The 22878-nt window shown below is 40.6% G+C and overlaps 1 protein-coding gene across 2 annotated transcripts in view; it reads left to right on the top strand.

Moving 5' to 3' along the window:
- Positions 1-22878, top strand: part of LOC116327400 (solute carrier organic anion transporter family member 5A1-like) — a 49711-nt gene that overhangs the window by 20148 nt on the left and 6685 nt on the right. For both annotated transcript variants that reach the window (XM_031748987.2, XM_039602673.1), the window contains exons 3-9: positions 4695-4827; positions 6836-7056; positions 8996-9160; positions 13867-14065; positions 18415-18574; positions 21025-21269; positions 22595-22659. In XM_031748987.2, coding sequence (XP_031604847.2) covers positions 4695-4827; positions 6836-7056; positions 8996-9160; positions 13867-14065; positions 18415-18574; positions 21025-21269; positions 22595-22659 — 1188 coding nt within the window. The remainder of the gene's footprint in view (positions 1-4694; positions 4828-6835; positions 7057-8995; positions 9161-13866; positions 14066-18414; positions 18575-21024; positions 21270-22594; positions 22660-22878) is intronic.

The following is a 22878-nucleotide window of genomic DNA, read 5'->3' on the forward strand; positions in this document are numbered from 1 at the left end:
TTATTATTGAAAATGTTTCCGTTGAGTAAAGTGTTTTTAAAAATAACAAATAATACCATATCAAAATGTTGTCATTATACTTCAATAAAATTTGCGATAGTAATATTTATGACAATATAGAAAAAAATACTGAACAAGTTTAAGTAATGAGGGCCATTTTTCACCCCCGCCCCTTTTTTTCAACGAGCTACTGTCAGTGATGACACACTACCGAAATTGAATTGTGAGGGTGCTGAAACAGGGTGCCAGCAGCAGCATTGTAACACAGCACGAGTCAAATGGAAGTACAGGTGGTGTTTTCCCTGGAAATTTTAAGGAGAAGTATAAAATAACATTCTTGATGCATGCTCAGTCATCCAGGTAAATAAATCTCAAAAGTTGATCGTGTTCATCTGGACGTAGCGTCGAAAACGCTACGTCCAGATCAACACAATCAACTTTTGGAGATATAAAATAACAGCTTAACACGTTTCTTTTATAATAAGCAAAGTAACTTAACTTTGTAACTCATCAAGAGCCGTGCAATATGGTCATATTAAAAAAAATACTTATATTTTCTTGCTGGCGTGCTGTATAAGTCCTGCTTTTGTACCATGTAACACATCAGTAATTTCCACCCATTTGCTTTTCTCTCTTGGCTCTTGCTCAGGGCTCGCAAAATCGCTAGCCCAACGTCCCGGGGCTAGCGATTTTTCCAGTCGGGCTACCAAAATCTAACTCAGCCCTGCCTGTCGGGCTATCATAGGAAGGAAAAATATATGTCAATCCTGTTCCATTCTTTCGCAAATGTAGCTGGGTAATTATGTCATTGGCATCGATGAGCCACTGTCAATATGTGAAATCGAGTTTGAATTTACGCTTCTTTTTTTTGGCTTTCACTTTGCGATCGCGCGAACTGTGTATAGCAGGGGTGCCCAATCCCAGTCCTCGAGAGCTACCATCCTACAGCTTTTAGATGCATCCTTGGTCAGACACACCTGAATCAAATGAATGGCTTGTTATCAGGCCTTTGCCAAACTTGGTGGCATACAGAAGAGGTAATCAAACCGTTTGATTCGGCTGTGTTGGAGTAGGGATGCATCTAAAAGCTGCAGGACAGTAGCTCTTGAGGACTGGGATTGGGCACCCCTGGTGTATAGAGAGCGGCAGTATTGATGGTCACAGATTAATTGCGCACCAATTCCTCTGACATCGTCTTATCACTCATTAGCTTACTATTCAAACGTGACAAGTGAAATTTCCCGCAGCAAACTTAAACATGTGATAGAGGCTGATTGCGCAGAGAATTGCTGACCGTTATGTAAGTACGTGTGTAAAAGCAGATGGATTTACGCTGGAATTTTAGTTCTGCAGAGCCAAATAAGACAGGTCAGGGTGAAGAAGGGGCAGCCAAAGAAAAGCCTACCACAAAACGGAAAAGTTATGACAAATCAGACTATGAGGCAAAAAGAAAGCTCAGCTTTTTTGGTTTCATAGACAAAAGAATTTCTGGCTGGAATATGACGAGCTAAATAACAATGTTCTGCCAGGTGTGTCGTGAGTTTCCCTCGATATCTGAGTCGACAAGCGCAAACTTCAAAAAGCAAATGTCCTAGATCTTGGTTCCACTTACCTCTTACCCAGGACTTAAGTGGAAATTTCAGTTTCAGGATCTGACACAGACTGATTCATGTTCTACACAGTTCTTACAAGTTCATAGAAATTTCTGTTCAATTAGAACCAAGTATTTGAGTTGATGATTGTAATTTTTATACAATTGTTGTGATTGATGTTTTGTTTTCTTTACAATATTATACTTTAATGTATATTACTGTAAAGGAAACAAAACATCCATCAAAAAATTGTTCTCATTTTTTTTTTCGGGCTACTTAAATTTATTTTGGGCTACCAAAAACTGAAGAGTGCCTGCCCGAAGGGCTACCAGGGATTTTGAAATTTTGCGAGACCCTGCTCTTGCTGTCAGACATGCCTAGGCTAGGAAACAGAAACACATGGTGTTACTATAGCAATGATATCACAATATGAAACATGTCACATAAAAATGTTCACAGGTATTATCACATACGATAAGATATGGCACAGCTCTAGTCATTACACTTTAGCTAGTCTTGGTGGTTTATCAAGACATTTAGCTACTTTTTAACTGTTTTTCCAGCCCATTGAATTGAGTTTTGTTTTTCCCAAAAAGATCTAGCAAAAAAGAAGAAATAAATCTCTGGGTAGTGACCTACTGCTTTGTAACTCAGCTGAGGAACAGCTCTCTCTGTGCCCTGTTTATTGTGTGACTGAGCAGCAATGCTTCAGAGTGACAGAGAGCAGCAGTGTAGCGCGAGAGGGAAAAAAACACTGAGAAAGTTATGCACACTGTTTATCTATCGAGCCATCTTCTTAATTGCTTATCTATCTTAGGCTCCAGCACCCCTAATGGCACTATCCTTAAACAGCTTTGAATTATGAAAGGAAACCAGAGGACACCCACTGGACACAGGAAGAACATGCAAAATTTGCATGACGGGGGGGAGGATAAAGAAAATGAACCTAATATTGTTTACTGAAGTCAAAGAGCCTCTTTTAAGTGTCGTGTGTATTGAGAGAGAGATCCCAGCTCTTGTCTCATTTAAATAAAAACTCTCAACATGAACACAGAACAGAACTCAGTAATTACTCTAAGGGTCTCAGTAACAGTGGGCTGTAATTATCCATGCAAACATTGGGGAAAAACAACACATATTTGCAAGAATCAACCACAACAACGCTACAAAATTAATGATTTGAAGTTAAACTTGGTCAGTCCTGTGAAGAGCTACTGCAGAAGTATTCTGTATTTAGAAAGATCAAATCATTTATTTATTAATTAACAAGTATGCACAACTACACACATCAGTATATGATCAAAAACGTAACATCACTTTGCTTTGCAGACATGTTCCAAAAATAGCTCAATTATTCTATGAAACAAGTATCCACAAAAAAAAGTACAGATAACAAATTATAAGCAAGTAAACTTTAAAACTCATACTTGTTGGGCACAGTTTGTATCATTTGCTGCTGATTACTAGCAAAAATGTAAAAGACAGATGTCAGAAAATATATGTTGTGTTCACTTAACAACAGTAAACAATAGAAAAAAATAGAAAAAAAAAAAAAAACTAAAGTAAAGTTAACAGTTTAAGCCATCACTGACACACTGACAGAAACCCAGTGCTCCCAGTATTTCCCAGGACTCCCAGGACAGTTTCGGTTCCATTAATGTTCAGGTTCCTCCAGTGCCTGGCCCAGCTTTGAGTTCTTAAGTGCTTTCAACTACAGCCAAGGAATTAAAGATTTTAATTCCCCCTAATTGGAGAAATCTTATTCGCAGCCTCAGCAGCCCCCTGATTGCACAGTCATATGATCTGCACACATGACACACACACACGACCTTTTGTAAATGGCTAGATTAGTTCTAGTTTGAAGTGTTGCATAAGGCCTGCAGTTTGACAAATGTCATTGAGTTCAGTGTAATGGTGTAACTTTGACACAGAAGTTAAACAAAATGCAGTATGCTGTAACTGTACCTGTTGTTCTCTATGCTAATGGAGTAGTCAGCATTCTGAGCTCTGATAATCTACCTAACTATTAAACCTAACTATTGTTCAGCATTTATTAGCTTTAAGTTCAACCTCGGGTTTTTACTTTCAGTCATGATGGCAGAGCAATGCCCACTAATGCAAAGCTCACTCTTTTTCAGTTCAGTCCTTGTACCTGTCCATTTTCAGAGGAATGTTTTTTGTTTGTTAAGCTGCTTAACACTGACCTATGAATCACTGCAGGATAAGAATGGCTCCTAACACAACGGATGAACCAGTGTTCGAGTCACACATAATTGACAACTTCACAAAAACCCATTTTAAATGGTATTTTTAGGCACTTCTTTATAGATTAAAAAAAGTAATGTGTAGGCAGTGATATGTTCACCTTTTTGTACAATCTATGGATGGATAGTTGCTTTTTCAGCATTCATTACCAAATGAAACCCATCCATGGTACTCTCGGGATAAAATCATTCCTCTGTCAATTATAGGTACGTGAAAAAAGTTTAGGATTTATTGAGGGGCAGTAGATGAACTCTGGGACATGTGCTGCAGTAAGACTAGTCTAGTGGCACTGCTGGAAAAGGGAACTGTCTGACAAAGAATAGATTTTAGCTGTTTCCTAACCTGCCACCATCCCATCAGTCTTGGGATCCTGGTTGTGGCAAATGTCGTGTCGTGTGCTGCCTCCTTCATGGCCTATCGAGGCAGTTTTCTCGCTTAATACACACAAAAACAGTGCAAATTTGTGTTAAATGACTTCTTCCTGCTTTGTGCTCCTTGTGAGAGAGAGGGAACTACAAAATATCCAACCAGATTTTCCCAAACATGTTTAAAGTTCATGCGTGAGGCTTTTAGCTCAGTTTTGGTCACATTAGCAAACTTCCAAAGCACCAAACAGCACACAGTCAAAGATGGTAGCTTTCATGGAGATTGAGACCAAAACAAAGCAGAAAAGATGCATGAATGTTGGAGTTGATTTATCGGAACTGACTCCAGTGAGATGACGAGGCTGCTTTGTGTCTGCTGGATGTTGTTCAACTCTAAAAGTAGTTTTGATGTTCGGCCAAAACTTGCACACGTTTAAAGTTTGAGCTCTCAGTATCTCTCTGCTCTTTTCAGCCATCATGTACGTGATGGGAGCGCTGGGCCCGGCGGCTGGTTACCTGCTGGGAGGAGTCCTCATCGGCTTTTACGTGGACCCCAAGACTGTTGTCAACATCGACCAGAGTGATCCCCGCTTCATTGGAAACTGGTGAGAAGAATCTGCTTTGAGCCCATTGAAATGTAAAATATGTGTGTACATTGAAGTTGGTGGGTTTTTTTAATATAAATTTCCATTAAAGCAAATACACTCTGTGAGTATCACTATTACCAACACAGTAGGTTAAACATTTCTGTCTTCAGTGTGATTCACTGGGTTTAGTGCTGAAGGTCACAAACAGGTCAGGGAAGAGTATCTTTAAAGTCTTTATCCACAGTTTCTCAGAGCGTTAGTGGTAAATAAAGTGTATTACCTAAGTTTCAGTTTAGTAACACAGTATAGTTCAATAGTATCTTTCTTAATGAAAGCGCTAGAGCCACACTAAGTTAACCCTTTGGTGATATTCGAGGGCTCTGCCTCAAGCAGGATTATGGATGTAGATGCATTTTTCAAAAATGTAATAAAAAGTTAAATTGTTTTGAGGTTCCATTTTGACCAATACTTTCCTCCCTTTCTCCAAATAAAGCCAAATTAACGTGGCTGGTGAATGCTGCGCCGACTAAAAATGGAAACCAGACAGTAAATAGTAGATTATAAATATACATGTATCAGAAATGAGTCTAAGGAGATTTAACTTTCCAAGTCTCAAAACTTTGAAAGATCCAGTATTTCCTACAAATTTTGGTTCTATGTGGTGGTGATGGTGGAGTTATGTGTAAATGTATGTCAGGAAAAGAAGCACACACGCTTTCATTAATGAATGATTAATGAAATTCTATTTATAGTTTTCTGTTCTGCAAATTTGTTTATTTGCCATCATCTGAAAACAAATAAATAATAGTGCAATATAATCAGCTGCTTCTCCAATGGGTCTCTCAACTGCATTCCTGCTCTGCAGCCTCTGAACTTGACGTAAGAGCTCATGAATCAGCTGCTGCTGCAGGTTCTGGTTAGAATTCACTTACAGACCAGAATGAGCATTACTGCTGGCAGCTATAGTCCAGATACTTGGAGTACATCTGACAAAGGTCACTGCAAAACTAAACTAGCTGGGGCTAGCTGCTTAGCAGCAACTCAAGTCTTTTTACCAGTGAATTACAACTGGCCTAAACTGGACTCCTCCGTTATAAAACACCACGAGTTTCTTTTTTATGTATAAAAACTACAGCAAAAGAATGAATGTATCTTATTAACCTGCTATCACCCTTTCATTTTTTACACTTCTAAAAAGGTCTTGGAAAATATGTAACTAAGTTCAAAAGGAAAAAGAACCAGAAATCCTATAATTTAATACTCATGTCCACCAATTATAGAGTCGATCATTTATTTGCTGTATGTGTCACTAACAGTGATTTGTCGCGTTCTTCCTGGTACAGGCTGTACTGCGGGAATATCTTGTTCTCTCGGCTTCCCCTTACTGTGGGTGCAGAGATGCAACTAGACCAACGTAGCTCTGAGCGCCTCTGTGATGAAATGAGTCGCAGGATGGACACACTTGGGCGGCTCTGTATGATAGACTGGGGCAGTAATAACAGACAGAGTGTACTTCACTCAACACTAAATAATAGGACTCTGTTAAAGTCTGGAGGGGTAGAATACACTTTGTCCCTGTTTGTCTCTGTGTTAAATGTGTGAGAAGAGAAGGAAACCGCTCCCAACAGGGTCGCATCTGAAAACAAACTCCAGGTTTGGATCCTTCCAAACCAAGACGTGCTTGGTGCTTAGGTCACGTTTTCGCACATATCATCCATCTGAAAATCTGTTGGTGTTTGTGAGATGTGGTTAGTCATCTATTTAGAGCTCTCAGTGATGCCTTCCTCTGACTGACAGCATAACCAGTGACTCACAAGCTAACAGCCACGAGCTTTCTACATGAATTATAGGTGATGATAGCAGGAAGATGATGGTGTACCAGTTTGTGTGCATATTAATGAGGCACATGAGATGATACCAAGTCTGAGGTTGACTCTTTGGTAGCAAAAGGAGTAAAAACGGATTCAGAATTTAATAAAAACATGTGTTTTTAATATTTTACTTCAATAATCTCTGGGCTGTGTAGGTGGAGCGGGTTCCTGCTGTGCGCCATAGCCATGCTGCTGGTCATCTTCCCCATGTTCACCTTCCCCAAGAAACTGCCGCCCCGACACAAGAAGAAGAAGAGGAGGAAAAAGCTGAGTCTGGACGACCTGTCCAGTGACGACGACGTCCTCAAGGAGAAGAGCAACAACAACAAGACCCAGACGGTCACTTCGTCCATGGGTTTTGGCAAGGACATCAAAGGTACTGGAAAATCGATGATGTCAACTATTAGTGGAGTGTTTCCCAGAACTATGAGGGTGTGGGCTGTTTAAATATAACTCTTTAGTTCAATTTATTGACCTTAAAAGACGAGTTCAGACGGTCTTTCAAGTCTAATGAATGCAGAACCCAAATCAGCCTCCTCTAATTGAATAACAGAGTAGAGGCTTATCGTGTAACTGCAGCTACCAGAGAAGAAAATAAAGCAGGAAGAAATTCTACTACTAAGAGCCGTTTCTGAGAGATATGTTACCCTAAAAATCAGTTTGGGGCCACAAAACATTTCAGCATTATAATAATGGTGATACAGATGAGTATAAATAACCCTGTCAGCATGTCAGTAATAATGTAAGTCTTTTACCACATGTTTGTACTCTGCAATGCACAAACTTTTCATTTTCATTAACGTAACATTGGGGTTTTGTTGCATTTAGGAAACGTGACTAAACCAAAGAATTTGTCAGTTTTATTATGAAGCAGTTGTGAAGTAGAGAGAAAAAACCCACCTGTTAGCATTTTTAGGCCTACTTTGAAACAAAGTAGCTGTAAAGCTAAGATGTCCCCTTTGAGTCCCACCTGTGCTCAAATTAACCACGTTAAAAGTGTCCCAATTTAATAATTAGTAACAGGATAATTAGGAATCCCAAATATATTTTAAAAATAGTACAAGTAAAAACATAAAAACAGGCCAGTTTCAGAGTAATTTTGACTGAAAGCATACTGCTAAGCCAGCAGCGTTGGTGGTCAAAGCAAACATGTAGCTGTAGTGATATCACTGTTAAATTCTGACTTTGCTCCATGACTTTCATTCTTTTGGATTTGGAATCTGTAGCTAGTCAGCAAAATGAAGAGAATCAGACCCAGATGATACATGGAGGCAATGACACGCATTTTAGTGGGCAAAATATTACTCCAGTTTCGAGACCCCCGGGTTAAAGCAACAGCTACACTATTAGTATAGGATAGGATTTTAAAATAGGATGGATACAGAGTAGAAAGATATAAAACCATCAGTTATATATCTCAGCATGCACAGCAACAAGTGAGACAACAACAAGGATGGTTTAGATCACGGTTTAGAGCCGATCGTTGTCCACTAAAGTCCTGTTTTTGTTTCGTGTTGACCCCGATGAAAGCCACAAGCCGAAACAATGAAGTGGTCCATATACTACATTTGTTGCTGGAGCCTTAATCTCTTCAGGATTGCAACTAAATAAAAATATACTTTTTGCTCCATAGTAGTAGCATCTTTAATGATTTAAGCAGACTTCGGTGTTGCTCAGGCAGCTCCTCCTGAAAAGGTTTGACAGCAAAGTCAAGAGAATGTGTTACATGTTACTGCAAGCTTTTTTTTTCTTCTTCTGAGTGCTGCAAGGTTTGAAAAAGAAGTCCAAATGGAGTTGGTTTCATTGCCCCTCTTCACAGCACTGATTTAGGAACATTTAGCCAAGGGGGTTGTTAGAGTTTTGATGACAAAGTGCCAAATCAAGGAAGTAGTATTGAAGGCTTCAATCTTAGCTGTTGTTCATGATTGTGAGGATTTTTACAGGCAGCCCTTGAAGGGCTAAATGGTTCTCTTACCCCCGTGTGAAATATTTCATATTTTTTCCCAGTTGAGTGGTTTTATTTATTTTGTGATAGTACAGCTTTGTTTGTTTCATATTTTCTGTACTCCTGAGAGTAGAAAAGCTACTCTAAACCTGTGTGCAGTGAACAATGTGTGTACAAATTTTGACAGCGTGCAGATTATGAGGACAGTTGAACTAAAGTGAACTCGTCAGTCTGTCTCAGCCATCTGTAGTTCAGACTGAATCACAAACGGATTTGCAAAAATCAGAAGGGTTTATTTTGACTGTTGTGACGCTGACAGAAAAAAAACAAAAGCTTTGTGTTCATGTTTTTTTTCTTCACCCTCTTCCAGACCTACCTAAAGCTGCAGTGAGGATCCTCAGCAATGTGACCTTCTTGTTTGTCAGCCTGTCCTACACGGCAGAGAGCGCCATCGTAACTGCTTTCATCACTTTCATCCCGAAATTCATCGAGTCTCAGTTTGGGATCCCTGCCTCCAATGCTAGCATCTACACTGGTGAGTTAAATGTACACATTTTAAAGAGCATTTCACCTCACCATCTCAACTCTGAAATCCTGGAAAGACTGAACACTGGGCTCAGTAAATCTGGGTTTTAAACTTGGAATTTATTTCTCATATTAAATGAAGCCTCCTGTGATTTTCCTGCAGACAGCATGCAGACAGGCCAGAATATTCATACGACATCCAGGGCTTTAATTTGTGCGACTGCAGCGCAGGTTTTATCGGAGAACAGAGCCAGAGAGGCTGTTACCCTAGCGCTGCAAGCCAGCACATTAATAATAAAGAAACTGCTGTTCTTCAAATGAAGGGGGCACCTGGGAGGCTGAGCTGGAGCACTGAGTGCACTACACACAAAACATTAAGAAACACACAAAGATACAAGCACATTAATGTCCTACATACACTCACAGTCACACGCTGATGCACATGGACACTTAAATGGGCATATAGACTAATACTTTAGCTTAAACACAGGGTGTTTGAATGCTTGTTGTGCTGATTTTCTGTATTTGATCTGAACAACAACAATCTAGATGATAAATAGCATTTCAATGTGTTAACGTATGGATTTGTTTTTGGTGTGAACTGTCCCTTTAATTTGAAAATCCAACCTGAGGCGAGTGCTGCCTTGTATCAGACGATTCATATAGAAGTGTACAGCCCTGTTTAAAGCCATCCCGTTGTTGTGGCTGATAAATAAAGCAGCTGAAAGTGGCTTTTTTAGTGGCTTTGGTTATTTTAGTAGCCAAGAGCTGTTTGCAGTTGGACCACATGTGGAATTCTGCGTAATGCTGTTGTTTATCAGGTTTGATGAACTCTGCAGATATAAAATGGTTTGCATGGCATACAAGTCTGTAAGAAGGAGTGCTTCAATTAGAGCAGGGGTGTTAAATATATGTCCTGGAGGCTGGAACCTTTAAACTGAGAGCTAAGTGGGACATACATTTGACATTAAATATATATGCTGTGTATGTGTGGCCATTAATGTGACTCTTATTCACCACTGTGGGCTCTCATAAAACTGACTTAGACTATTTTAGGAACTGAAAAGTCAGAGTGAGGTCATTTATGATTCCATTTTATCCCAGATTTAGGAAGTTATTTTGTTACTGGAGAAAATATAAGGCTACTTACAGCTGCTCCCTTACTCACAGGGATAACTCCACACATTTAAGCTGGCAGACTTTTACTTCAGATACCCTCCTGATGCAGCCCCCAAGCCATTTGTGTCTTCTTCTGAAATCAAACCGTGATCTTGAGCTTGTTAAGTGAAACCACTACGCCAGTTAGTAATAATGATGATAATAAGACACGTAAAACGTTTCAGAAAACATCCATCCATTGATTCTTTTTTTGCTGCTTACATGAGTCACACAGGCGGCAGTCTAAGCAGAGATGCTCTAACTGGTCGCCTCCTCAGCCAGTCGTGTCCTGTCTCCACATCTTCAGATTGTAAAGGACAAATTTATTATAGAAATTCTTTTTATAGTTAAAAATATCAGAACAGTACACACGGTGGAGTCAAAAATGACCCCACTCAGTCCCTCTAAATGATTCTCACTCTCTGTACGGATTATTCTTTGCTTTGAATTTATCTTTTTAATAAAAAGAAAACGACCAAAAACCAAAACAAAACTTTGCCCTTCTAAAAAATTGATTTTGATTGCTGTTGTCAAAGAACAGCACATCATTAGTCACACTTGTAGGTAACCATGAGTCATCTGAACTTTCCACACAAAAAACTCGATTACTGAAAGCAGAGTTTATAAACACCCAACAAACCAGTGTTTTTCACACCGGTTCTGCATTAATGTTGTTTATTCCTTTTTTTTTCATTCCTTTTAGCCACATTAGTATGATTTTTCTCCAGGAAATTACATCTTGTTATCAGAAATGTTTTAGTGTTTGAGTTGCATAACTGTCTCAGCTGTAGGCGGAGTGGGCTGTGAAGCCTGTGATTAGAACTGCCACTCATATATATTTTCAGAATATGCCATCCTCCGGTGAGTGAAATAAAATTATTTCTTGGGAACCTGCTCAAGAGTTTGTGAAGGTCCCAGGACCCCAATTTGGTATCCACAGCTGTTCACTTTATGGGGCTTGAGTGGGTAGAGCAAAGCAGGAGCACCCACCAGCCAGGAGTTACGGTGCTTTCCCTTCACTTATTCAGCAGAATAAGTGAGATAAAGTGTAGGATATAATTTTGTGCCCACGTCTTTAGAGTTAAATCCACAGTTTAGTGTTTTGTCCTCAACTGTGGAAGAAATTCGTACTTGATTTTTGCAGTTTCCAATTTAGAAAAGCTGGATAACCAGTGGCTTGTGTACTTTAAAGCCTTAGTGAAAGCATGTTGATGTTGTGCATCTTTTAGCTTTAGACCTGTGAGTATGAAGAAGGAAACAAAAATTTCATGATCACTTCAAACTGTTCTTAGAGCCCCAAACTGATTTTGATATCAGACACCACGTTGGACATTTGAACACAGGTTACTCGCTTTAGGAGCCTGCCTCAAGTGGCCGTTAGAGGAACTGCAGTTTTGTGGCACTTGCACGTCGGCTTCAATTTCATCCCCAGATTTTGATGCTTGGTTTTGGATTTAAATGGCCAGTCAGTCTGTTATCCACATGTCTTTAGTTATGCTGGCATTGTGGGCAGGTTTTATTAAGGAGGAAGCATTGCTTACAGAGAACCAGACAGTGTGATGAGCTTTTAATGACAGTCCCTTAGGACTGAACAGATCTGGGGACTTCCCAAGGGTTAACGGCTGGGCTTTTGCCCTCGGGAACTAAATACCTTTATGGACCTTTTCCTGTTATAATTCCCATTTAACAGGAATGCACACGTGATATATTAAACATACCAACTAATTACTACTTGCAACAGAAGTGTTTTTTGTGTGTTGTTAGGTTCGTGATATAGAGTAAAAAAAAAACATGGAGCCACTACTCTGAGACAGAAGCTTCCTCCGTTAGACTCCTCCTTCCAAGCTGAGAGGACAGACAGCTGCACAGGACACATTATCTAACACCTCAGAGTGAAGAGAGCATCTCTGCCTGGGTTAGAGGCTTCACTCCCTCCGAGGCCACCCACACTATAAATGTGTGCTGTCATGGTAATGCAAGACTGCCCGGAGGCGGATGTTGTTGTGATCGCTGCGTTTTCTTTAGGATCTCATTGAAGAGAGAGCGATAGCTGCAGTGGCCACAGCTACACAGTGTGCCGCCCATTTGATCTGTGAAAGTCCAGCTTGAAAGCGAGCTGAGGCTTAAACGATAAATTCTTAAACATATGCTTTGCTTACAGAGAAAATCATCTCTGGCGCTTAGTCCAGATAATTTACCCGCTTCATCAAATGCACTGTAACTATAGAAACAAAGTGCAGTGCGTCATACTCTGAAACTCACACACAGTGAAAAGAAAAAGTGAATTCACCACAATGTGCAGCCGCAGGTTTAATTGCTACAGGATTAGTTTATATTGCTTATACATAACCTGACTTCATTACCCTGGTGAATTTATGGCCACTTGGTGGCAGAAAAGCAGCACAACCAAACTGAATTACCACGTCTAGTTTTTATGGCTAATGAGTCTGCAGCAAGCAGAGATTCAAATATGAAGTTAAAATTAAAAAGACAAATATTGCAGTTTCTTTAAAGGCCACTTGAGGCTGGCTACAAAACTCCTTAGGACCTCCATTTTATTTTACAGTTTACTTCCTCTTAGAATAAATGGTTTACATTGATAATCTCAAGCTTCCTAACAACTTATAGGATGCTGAATCTTTTTTCAAACAAATGCATTTGGATGCTGGTTTTAGGGGCGTGGCCGGTTTAATAGACAAGTGTCCTGACCATAGATGGTGTAAAAGATCGATGTAGCCGCAGCGATGCCACCAGCTGACGTCCTGTCATAGTGAAGCTGCTATGAAGCATTTTTTCCGTCCCCATTCTGGTTTTTTGAAAGGTGTGGTGAGTTAGCTCCTCTGTGGTTTCCAGCTGTTACTGAGAAACATATCTGTGACTTTACCTTCTAAAAATATTCTCTTTCTTCACCAGCTGTGACTTTACATTTTCTATTCTCATCCAGGGAGTTTAGGAGTCTGAATCATCCATTTGAATGATACCAGAGTCATTAAATTTATTACTGATATAGAAAAGAATATTCATAGAGATTTTGGGCAGCAAAAGGAACATTAAAGATGAACCATTTTCATGTTTCTGTAACATAACTTTCTAGTTATTTTATATTTTTATGAGTTTGCTTGACAAACTTAAACAGCTTTGAATGAAACACATTTGAGGAAAAATCAGTCAGTGTCTCCCACCGTTTAGAAAACACCTGTACCACATGATAATACGACCCTTTTTTCCTCCAGTGAATTATCAGAAAGCAGATCAACAGACAGAGTCCCAGTTCATTCTTCTGTTCCTCTTTGTCACAGATCTTGAATTGGTGCCGTTTTGGTATTAAAGCTTTAAAAAATCCCATATTAGAAAAGAGTCTTTGTTACTTTGTTATCTCCTGTACTGATGAAGCTGCGAGGCCCCACCTCCATTTGCCTCATTATAGAGTTTTTATAGTATGAAGGTAAAAATTTCTGTGGCTGCAAGTTATTGTAATCTGCTGATTTTGAGAGGTACAGGTAAGATTTTTTTTTTCCACATTTGATTATTTTTATTTGCTTGTCTTTGTCTCTTCAGGTGTGATTATTGTACCTAGTGCCGGCGTGGGGATCGTCCTGGGCGGCTACATCATTAAGAAGCTGAAGCTGGGCGCTCGCGAGTCGGCCAAGCTGGCCATGATCTGCAGCGGCGTGTCCCTGCTCTGCTTCTCCACGCTGTTCATCGTGGGCTGCGAGAGCATCAACCTCGGAGGGATCAACATCCCCTACACCACCGGGTAAGGAGAAGCTGGGTGGGTGAAATCCGGGGAAGTGGTGGGTTGTGCTGCATCACTGATGACGAGGAAGACTGACGTCACTTCGGCATCGATGCCGCTTCATTCATGTCTGAATTGAATCTTTACACTGGGTCTGTGTGTGCTGTTCCTGCAGTGATGTGGTTGTGGAGGATGTAGAGAAACACTGAAAGGATGGAGGAGACAAAGCTAAGAATAAGCAGACAGAAGTAAAATAAAATATATAACAGATAGACCGACAGAGGAGGAAGGTTAAAGAAACTGAGTTATGAAAGCGGCTGAGAAACAGCCAAATAGTTTATGTGGTCGTTTAAACACATGTATCTGTTCCTGCCTCTTTTCTCAGCCTTACTTCGTGTCTTACTTTGTGTTATGTTGACCTCAGCCCTGTTTTGTAACCATATGAGTTTCACCTTCGAGCCTCAAAACCATGAAAGGCAGCATCCTCCCCACCTGGATAATACAAAGTCTTAAAATGGGGTGAGGTTTCTGGATTCTGCTGTGCTTTCTTCATTTGATTTCACACACTGTTTATTTACTTTGGTCCAAATCAGTCGATGAGTTTGTAAACTAGATTTTCCCCATGGTTTGGTTTCTTTGCACACAGAACAAACTCCATAGAACTGAAACACAAGCTATGTGAGAACACGCTTACTGGTCACATGTGTCTGGTGCTGGAGCGACAAAACATAATACAGGAAGAAGGTGCTGTGTTCTGGCCTAGTGGACAGCATGGACACTTTATATTTGTTTACTAGTTGTTAGTCCATATTGACCATTTGTTACACCTGTCACATCCCAGAAGCGTATCCTTGGCTACAGGAGGTGTTCGGCTCAAAGTTGGCTTGGATCACGTTCACATCATAAACTAATTGCTCTGAAGTTTGTTAAGACGAGCTTGAGACCACCTCCTCCAAAGGGTCTCTGTGCGGATGTTTTCATCAGCACCAGAGTGCGATGACTGTGTTCACACCTGCATCCGTGAACCGCACAAAGAAAAAAACAAGCCAGAGTTTGATTTAAACGGACTAAACAGAGCAGTGTGAAACACACTGATAACAACACAAGACATTTTGTGACAAAGTTCTTCCGTGTGGCGGAAAAACTAAACATCCAAACACCAGCCTACAAGCAGGCAAAGCTCTTGCAACATGCATTCTTGCACTTTGAAGTCAGGACATTTATTACAGCGTTTTGTTGACTGATATTTGTGTAAAGGACTGATGTACTACCTGTTGCTAGAGGCAAAGACAAAAAGTACATCTGTACAAGAGGTGGGCGGTGATTTCCACACACTAACTTTTAAATAAGTGAACATCGAGGGATGGATTTTCTGGATCTGTGAATGGTTCCCCTGTAAGGCAGGCATTAAACTTAGTTACAGACACGGAGGGCCACGGACACCCTGCACGGGTCATCATTCCTGTTACAGTTCACGCAAGTCCAACTGAAGGATGCACTCATAGTCGTGGCATTAGCAAAGGTGTAGGGAACTCCAGGCCTCGAGAGCCGGTGTCCTGCAGGTTTTAGATCTCACCCTGGGTCAACGCACCTGAATCAAATGATTAGTTCATTACCAGGCCTCTGGAGAACTTCAAGACATGTTGAGGAGGTCATTTAGCCATTTAAATCAGCTGTGTTGGATCAAGGACACATCTAAAACCTGCAGGACACCGGCTCTCGAGGCCTGGAGTTCCCTACCCCTGCATTAGCATTTGTCATTTGGACTAGAGTGGATCCTAGCAAAGTCTTTAAGACTTCCTCTGCCAGAAAACACTGGCGATGCCACGTGATCCAAAGGCTTATGCTGCCTTCCTTGTACCTCACAGGTTGGAGGCAGGATTTGGAAAAACAGGCGATGACTTGCTCTGAAGATGGAGCCATTCAGCCATCAGTGCAGTGCCTGGAGTACAGCACAGTGTATATATTTTTTTCTGTGTAATAATACAGCTGTAGCACGTTCACTGATAGAATCCAGTCAGTTCTCTGTATAAGTCTTTTTTCCAAGCTGCAAACACAGTGTGAACAGTGAGTACAAAGTTCAGCAGTTATACTTCCAACTTTGCACTTGAAATAGAAAGCAGCATTAACTCAGTCTGTGTCTAGACTGAAAAGGAAATCATGGTTATAATATCATTATAGGCCCTGCTGCTTGCACTGACATTGACTGTTGTAAGCTGGCTATAAATAGTCTAGTTTGCTTGTTTGCTAATGTTGCTAACATGGTACTGTAATGAAATGGTGCCTTCATGTGTCTTAAAGATGTTATATCAACCAAACCTGGAGGCCTGGCTGATTGTGAAATAGTCTCTGGATGATTTCATTCAGCCCAGTTTGTCACTTATAACAGACGGTAACCATAAACCTCTGCTTTTCACTGTAAAGGGCATCTGCAGCTATTTCAATACTGACTTCCAGTGACACAAAAATACATTTGTTACCTACAATGACATGAAACAAAAAGTTTTCCTTTTTTTCTTTTCTTCTAATTGTTTCCTGTCACCCAACTGATGTAACAGTGACGTCTGCTCCAAACTGGTCTGTTTGTTCGATCTTAAAAACTTAGAAAATGTCAGAAAAAATGGGCTTCACGGTTTTCCAGGTGACATTTTCAAAGAGCTTGTTTTATCTGACATACAAAAAGTCAAAATTCTTTCATTTAAAGAGAAAAAACCTCAGGAACCTCAGGAATGTGTTGGTTTATCAGCGTTATTATCTGTTCATTTCCTGTACTGCATTTTTTAGCATTATTCTTGTTTAGAGAAACACAGAATAACTTCCTGCCTGTTTTTTTTTTTTATACTAGGAACCCTTGGTGGGCACATCCTCCAGCTTTATAACTATTTTATGGATGAACAGCTAGATCGTTAATGAAGACAATTAGCAGCAGGTTTATTTGTTGACAACATAATAGGAAAAAAAGAGATTTTATCCTTCAGAATAAAATATCAGGCTAGTTTTCTTAAAATGATATAGCTGCTGTAAACCAAACAAACTCAAATCTTTGATATGAAACCATAATAATACATCTTTTGTATTATACAAAATACAATTTTGTTCTTTAAAGATTTACACATATTTGACATTCAGCCATCTTTTTGATTTTTTTGTATTAAGTCTAAAACCTTAGTTGTTTTTTTTCAGCACCTCTCCTGGTGTCGTTGTTTTGCTTCTCCTTCTAGATGTAAACTTGGAATCGTGACTCTTTCCCTTAAACCGCAGGCATCCGTTTGCCGACTGCAGCGTGGCCTTTCTCGTGTTTAATAATTTCCCGGTCTGACGGAGTCGGTGGTAGTTTTTATCACCCCATCTGTGGCTCATGTCAGGGAGGAAGCGAGTGTTCGGATGAGTGCAGGATAACAGATAACGAGCCAGTAAACGGAGGCGTTTTCTTTTGCACAAAGCGTCCCTGAGAGCGATTACATGGCAACCGTGGAAAATGTCCAAGGACAGCTTGGAAGAGAGCATCTTTGGCTGCGTGCCCTCTCTGTTTTCTCTCGTGTTTGTCCCTCTGGTCTTTTTTTTATTTCCCTCTGTGAGTCTTGCTGTCTGTCTGTCCCTTTTGCCCTCCGCTCTTCATGTTTAATTCTTTTTGATTCCCTCCCTTCTGTCTCCTCTTCCTCGTCCTCTCTCTGCTTTTTCCTCTTCTTCGTCCGTTGTGTTTTGTTTTTCGTTCGCTCCACTCAGATGACAGCTGCGGTCGTCCATCCAACCCTCCTGCTTAAGTTGTTGTGAACAAAATAAATAGGACGTGCCAGCTTGGCACAAACTTTTACGTGGACGAAGGAAAGAAGAAATGATTAGTTTTTCTACGTCTAGGACCAAGGCCACTGTGACCTGAAAACAGCTTGCTGTGCCCACAACTTAAGAATTCTAGTTTCCCCTTAGGCTTTTCCCAAACACATCAAATCGTCTGAGTGCTCAGTGAATTTCTTTCTGTCAGATTTCTCTGAAGAACTTTTTTCCTCACCTAGTGTCATCATTACTCAATAAAATAATGGGTAAAAGTACCGAAAGTGCTCATTTAAAAGCTGTGACGACTTTTCCATCAGCCTGAGCTTTACTTTGAAAATTATGCTGCTTATCAGTAATGTGTTAGAGAAGCAGTCAATATGCGGATCATTGCGAGGAAGAAATTAGCTTTTAAACAATGTTTAGTGTAATGATGTAGCCTGTTAACAGACTGAACTTGACTTAATGCCACTAAGCGCTGGAATTAATTTGTTTTCAGTGTTGAACACTCAGAAGTGGGAAAGCTTTAAAGGAAAATGACTGTCTAATAAAAAAGGTTTACTTTTAACTTCACAGTTTTTTCTGTTTTCTCCCTTCAGACCTACACTCACTATGACGCAGAGGAACCTGACCGGAGGCTGTAATGTGAACTGCGGCTGTAAAATCCACGAGTACGCTCCGGTCTGCGGCTCTGATGGCATCACATACTTTAACCCCTGCCTAGCTGGCTGTGGCAGCGTGGCCAACGACAGCACTGGGGTAAGAGACCACGATACGGTGTTTTTTAAAATCTCAACACTAAAACATCTGAAATTCAGTCTAAGATGAATTTTAAATGTTTTAGTGTCACCGTTTTCTGCCCCGACGCGTAGTTTTCTCAGCTTGACTGTTGCTATTTTCAGCTCACGCAGCTCCGTGCCCTCACCCACAGGCAGGTCGCGGCAGATGGCCGCACCCCCCTGAGCCTGGTTCCTCCAGGAGAATACTTCCTGTTAAAAGGGAGTTTTTCCTTCCCACTGTCACCAGGTGCTTGCTCATGTCTGATTGTTGGGGTTTACAGTATAAAGCACCTTGTTGTGATTTAGTGCTACATAAATCAAACTGAATTGAATTAAAGGATCAATAAGCTCATACCAGAATTGCTACTCCACCTACAGCATTGGTCCAAATTTAATCAAACTAGCACAAACTAATGTGCTTTTACCCAAACTTTGATCAAAGTTAAGGTCACATATGTCATTTTTACTGGCAACAACCTCTGAACTGTGATGGATCATGAGCTTGGTGGTGTTCTCAACCAGTCATGATGTTTGCTGGGTTATCTTCTTTAAACCATTCAGGCTCTTTTTTATGTGCAAAGATAGAAACAGGTTCTAATTTGGTATATTAACTCATGTATAAATTATATTTTTCTGTTCTTTTCATATTAATAATTGCATTTAGACAATGTTCTTAAACTTAACTGTTACTTTCTTTATAAATTATAAGACATTCTTCTGTTTCTGTTCCCCTCCCCAGCCTGTTGAATGGTGAGGGGGGCTATAGTGTAACTGTAGGCACATCCTCGGCAGGAAGTCACACAAACGCACCCCCATCCACACACACACACATGCTTGCACATGCATACATGCACACACATGCATACATGCACACACGCAGTGTTTTGACCTTTTGTGACCATAGGGGGTTTTTACAATGGGTGTTTGTATAAACTGTGTGTCACACAGTAAAAGGCTGCAGGGGGAGGCTGGTTCTTGGGACTCGTCTGACACCGAGGGCAGAGATGCTGCCGAGCAGGCTCCCCCTTGCTAGCAAGTAAAACTGATCGATCGCTGTTCTGTCTTGCTTTCTTCACGGGAATAAGTCTGAACCAGTGGGCCTGCTGAAGCTCAGACCCAACAATAAACACTACGGGGTAGTTACCTGGACACTATCCTGGCATTGTATATGTGTGAATGGCTTTGGCAAAAAAAAAAGCAAAATATTACCAAAGAGTTCAGTTTAATTCACTTTTTTGTTATTATACAAGCAAAGCCAACACAATGAAATATTCAGTATTAATATGCAGGTGCAGCGCAACACATTACAGTAATGACACCACACAGTAACATAATGGAAAAGCAAAAACATAAAATAATATATAAGAGGATAAAATGGCTAAAAAAATCATATAGATTAAAATAAAACAAAAATACCAGATTAGTGACTTATAGGTAATCTGTTATTACTGATAGTGTCAGTGTGGCAGGTTCTGATCCAGTGATTATGTGTGTTACAGTGTGTAACTGTGAGTTTAATAAAGTGCTTATGGTGCACATGATTGGAGAGACAGATTTACAAAACAAAACAAAACTGTTCCTGAGGCTTATAGTGTGAGACACCGGTACTGTTTCACACTCGGTGGGAGTTTAAACGGGCATTAAAAGGGTGAGTGGGGTCATAGGTCATGTTACACGCATGCAAGGTGAAGCGTTTCAGGTACAAGTCTTTGACAGCAGGTAGCTGGGTGCCAACAGGACGCTCTGTTGGCTTTTCTAACCGCTGCAGGTGCAGTGATTGTACCAAGCTGTTGTGCAAGATGTTATAGTGCAGTGGTAGAAGCTGGCCAGATGGAGGCTTTTCAATCTCCTCAGGCAGCGGAGGCGTTGTTGTTGCTTATCAGGAAGTATATAGAGACCATGTCAGGTCCCCAGAGATATAGAGACCAAGAACTGAAAGCTTGTTACGTTCTCAGCCTAACACTGTTGTAGATGGGGCTGTGTCTGCCTTTCTTGGACTTTCTATAACATTAAGATCAAGGTTTTTGTTTGAGTCAGCAGATGCTGGATCTCCCCTCTGTAGGCCGTCTCAACATTATTAGATGGAGGCACTCAGAAAGGTTTGAAAGAGTAATATTTTCCGGGGCTAAAGACATTAAAAATACACCAGTGCGAATCTTCAGGGTGCAGTCTACACGCCCACTGTTAGACTGCCATATGAGCAGCAGTGGTTTGAGGGACACTCCTGTTATTTCTTGTTTTTACTTTAAAGGATTTCTTTGGTTGGTCTCAGTTAGTTCATCCAAAACTGTAGAACTTCAGGAACATCTGCTTCATGGCTTTCTCACTTGTTTTAATGTAACGGCCATTTTAGCAGTTACATTAATCTCTAAAGTAATAAAATTGTGAAACGTGTCTAAGCTTCCATGCGTATCTCCATTTGCCCTCCAGATCCGAAACTACTCCGACTGCGCCTGTGTTCAGAGCCGGCAGGTTATCACGCCGTCGACCGGCAGTCAGGGCAGCAACCAGCTGCAGCTTGTCATCGTCAAGACCTACCTGAACGAGAACGGCTACGCCGTGTCAGGGAAGTGCGACCGCACCTGCAATACGCTCATCCCCTTCCTCATCTTCCTCTTCATCGTCACGCTCATCACTGCCTGCGCTCAGCCCTCCGCCATCATCGTCACCCTCAGGTACGCTTTTATGAATCACTCACTGTAAGGAGGATGGGATTTCAATGTTTTGTTCCAACAAAAAGTCGTCAGCCTCTTTGGTTTTTAAGTAACAGACTCTCTGCAGACCAGGTGTTCTTATGACCTTTCTGAGAAAAAAAGAAACAATTTTCTATTTTTGTAGGAAAAGAGTTTTCAAAAATAATCAAAAGTGCTTGAAAAGTTTAAGAAACTTTACTGACTGTAGAAAAGCTGTGAGAGTAAAGGCGACACTGTTGACTTACTGGTTGATCTACATTCACTCTCTTACCTTATGGACAGCTGCCCTGCAAGGAGCCAGTTGAGATGGTTTAGGCATATGAATAGGATGCCTCACGAGCGCCTCCTAGGTGAGGCGTTTTGGACATTTCCCACTGGGAGAAAACCCCCTGGGATAGTACTGGCATGGGAATGCCTCAGTATCCCTCCCAGAACAGCTCATCTGGGCATCTCTTATTAGACTGATGATGTGACGATGAATTCGAACGGGAACATGTCTGCTTTTATCCAAGTATCCAAATGTATGTATTTGATAGATATTTCTGAACATTTGATAAATGAAAATGTTAAAATGATTAAAGGATTTGAAAATGGATAAGTGGATCTTTATTTATTAAGTAGATTTGTATTTACGCAATAGGACAGTCAATTAAGATGAACATAATACAAATAGCCAAAAAACAGATATTTGTTGTGAATGAGCAGAAATGTCGCTGAATCACGTCTAAGCTGATCAAGTCTGTCGGCATCAGTCTTCTTATCTTTATCTGATAACAAAGCTCCTCCTCTCATCCAAACATGGTGACGTCTGTGTGCAGAGTCAGCAAACTTTAAAGAGTTTTATCAGTCGACTGGTGAATCCCCGCCCTTTTAATGTCTCTGTAATCCGCTAAGATTAAAGGTAATTTGGCTAATGTTTGAAAATAGCTGTCCAATTTTAGTGACCAGAGAGACATTAACCCTTTAAAACATGGTCGTGTGCAGTCTGTGGTGAAAACACTCTTAGCCAAGTCCACAGTTCAATTCCCATCCTTTTGCTTCAAAGTAAAAATAACTTTTTTTCAAAGAATTAACCTTTTTATTAAGTTAAGTTTCCATTTTTATTCCCGTGTGTGGTCTCAGAAATGTTTTAGGTGAGGCATGATGCTCTACATTCACAGAAACACAGAGTTGTGTGTCGTTGTCACTGAACAAACACTAAAAATTCAGTTCAACTGTAATATTTAACATTAGCTTAGGTGGTTACTTTATTTGGCTCTATCATCCTCTGTTTCTGCCTTCCTCAGTCTCCTGTCTGTGTGTTGCAGGTCTGTAGCGGAGCAGGAGCGGCCGTTTGCTCTGGGAATGCAGTTTGTCCTCCTCAGGACTCTCGGTGAGTAGAAACGGAAAGCACAGAGCTGCTCGTCTTGTTTTATTTTGCCATGAAATTATATGCAAAAGCAGAAGATCAGCAGTGTTATTTGTGGAGCTCCTTGCAGAGATGGAGAGATGAGCTCACTGCTTGTAAACACTCGGTACCTCCTGACTGACGAGCTGATTTACAGATTTTTTTTTTTTTAAATATCGTGACATCACAGTTATCCTGAATAAG

This window comes from Oreochromis aureus, linkage group 18 (assembly GCF_013358895.1).
Source record: "Oreochromis aureus strain Israel breed Guangdong linkage group 18, ZZ_aureus, whole genome shotgun sequence".
Classification (NCBI taxonomy): domain Eukaryota; kingdom Metazoa; phylum Chordata; class Actinopteri; order Cichliformes; family Cichlidae; genus Oreochromis; species Oreochromis aureus.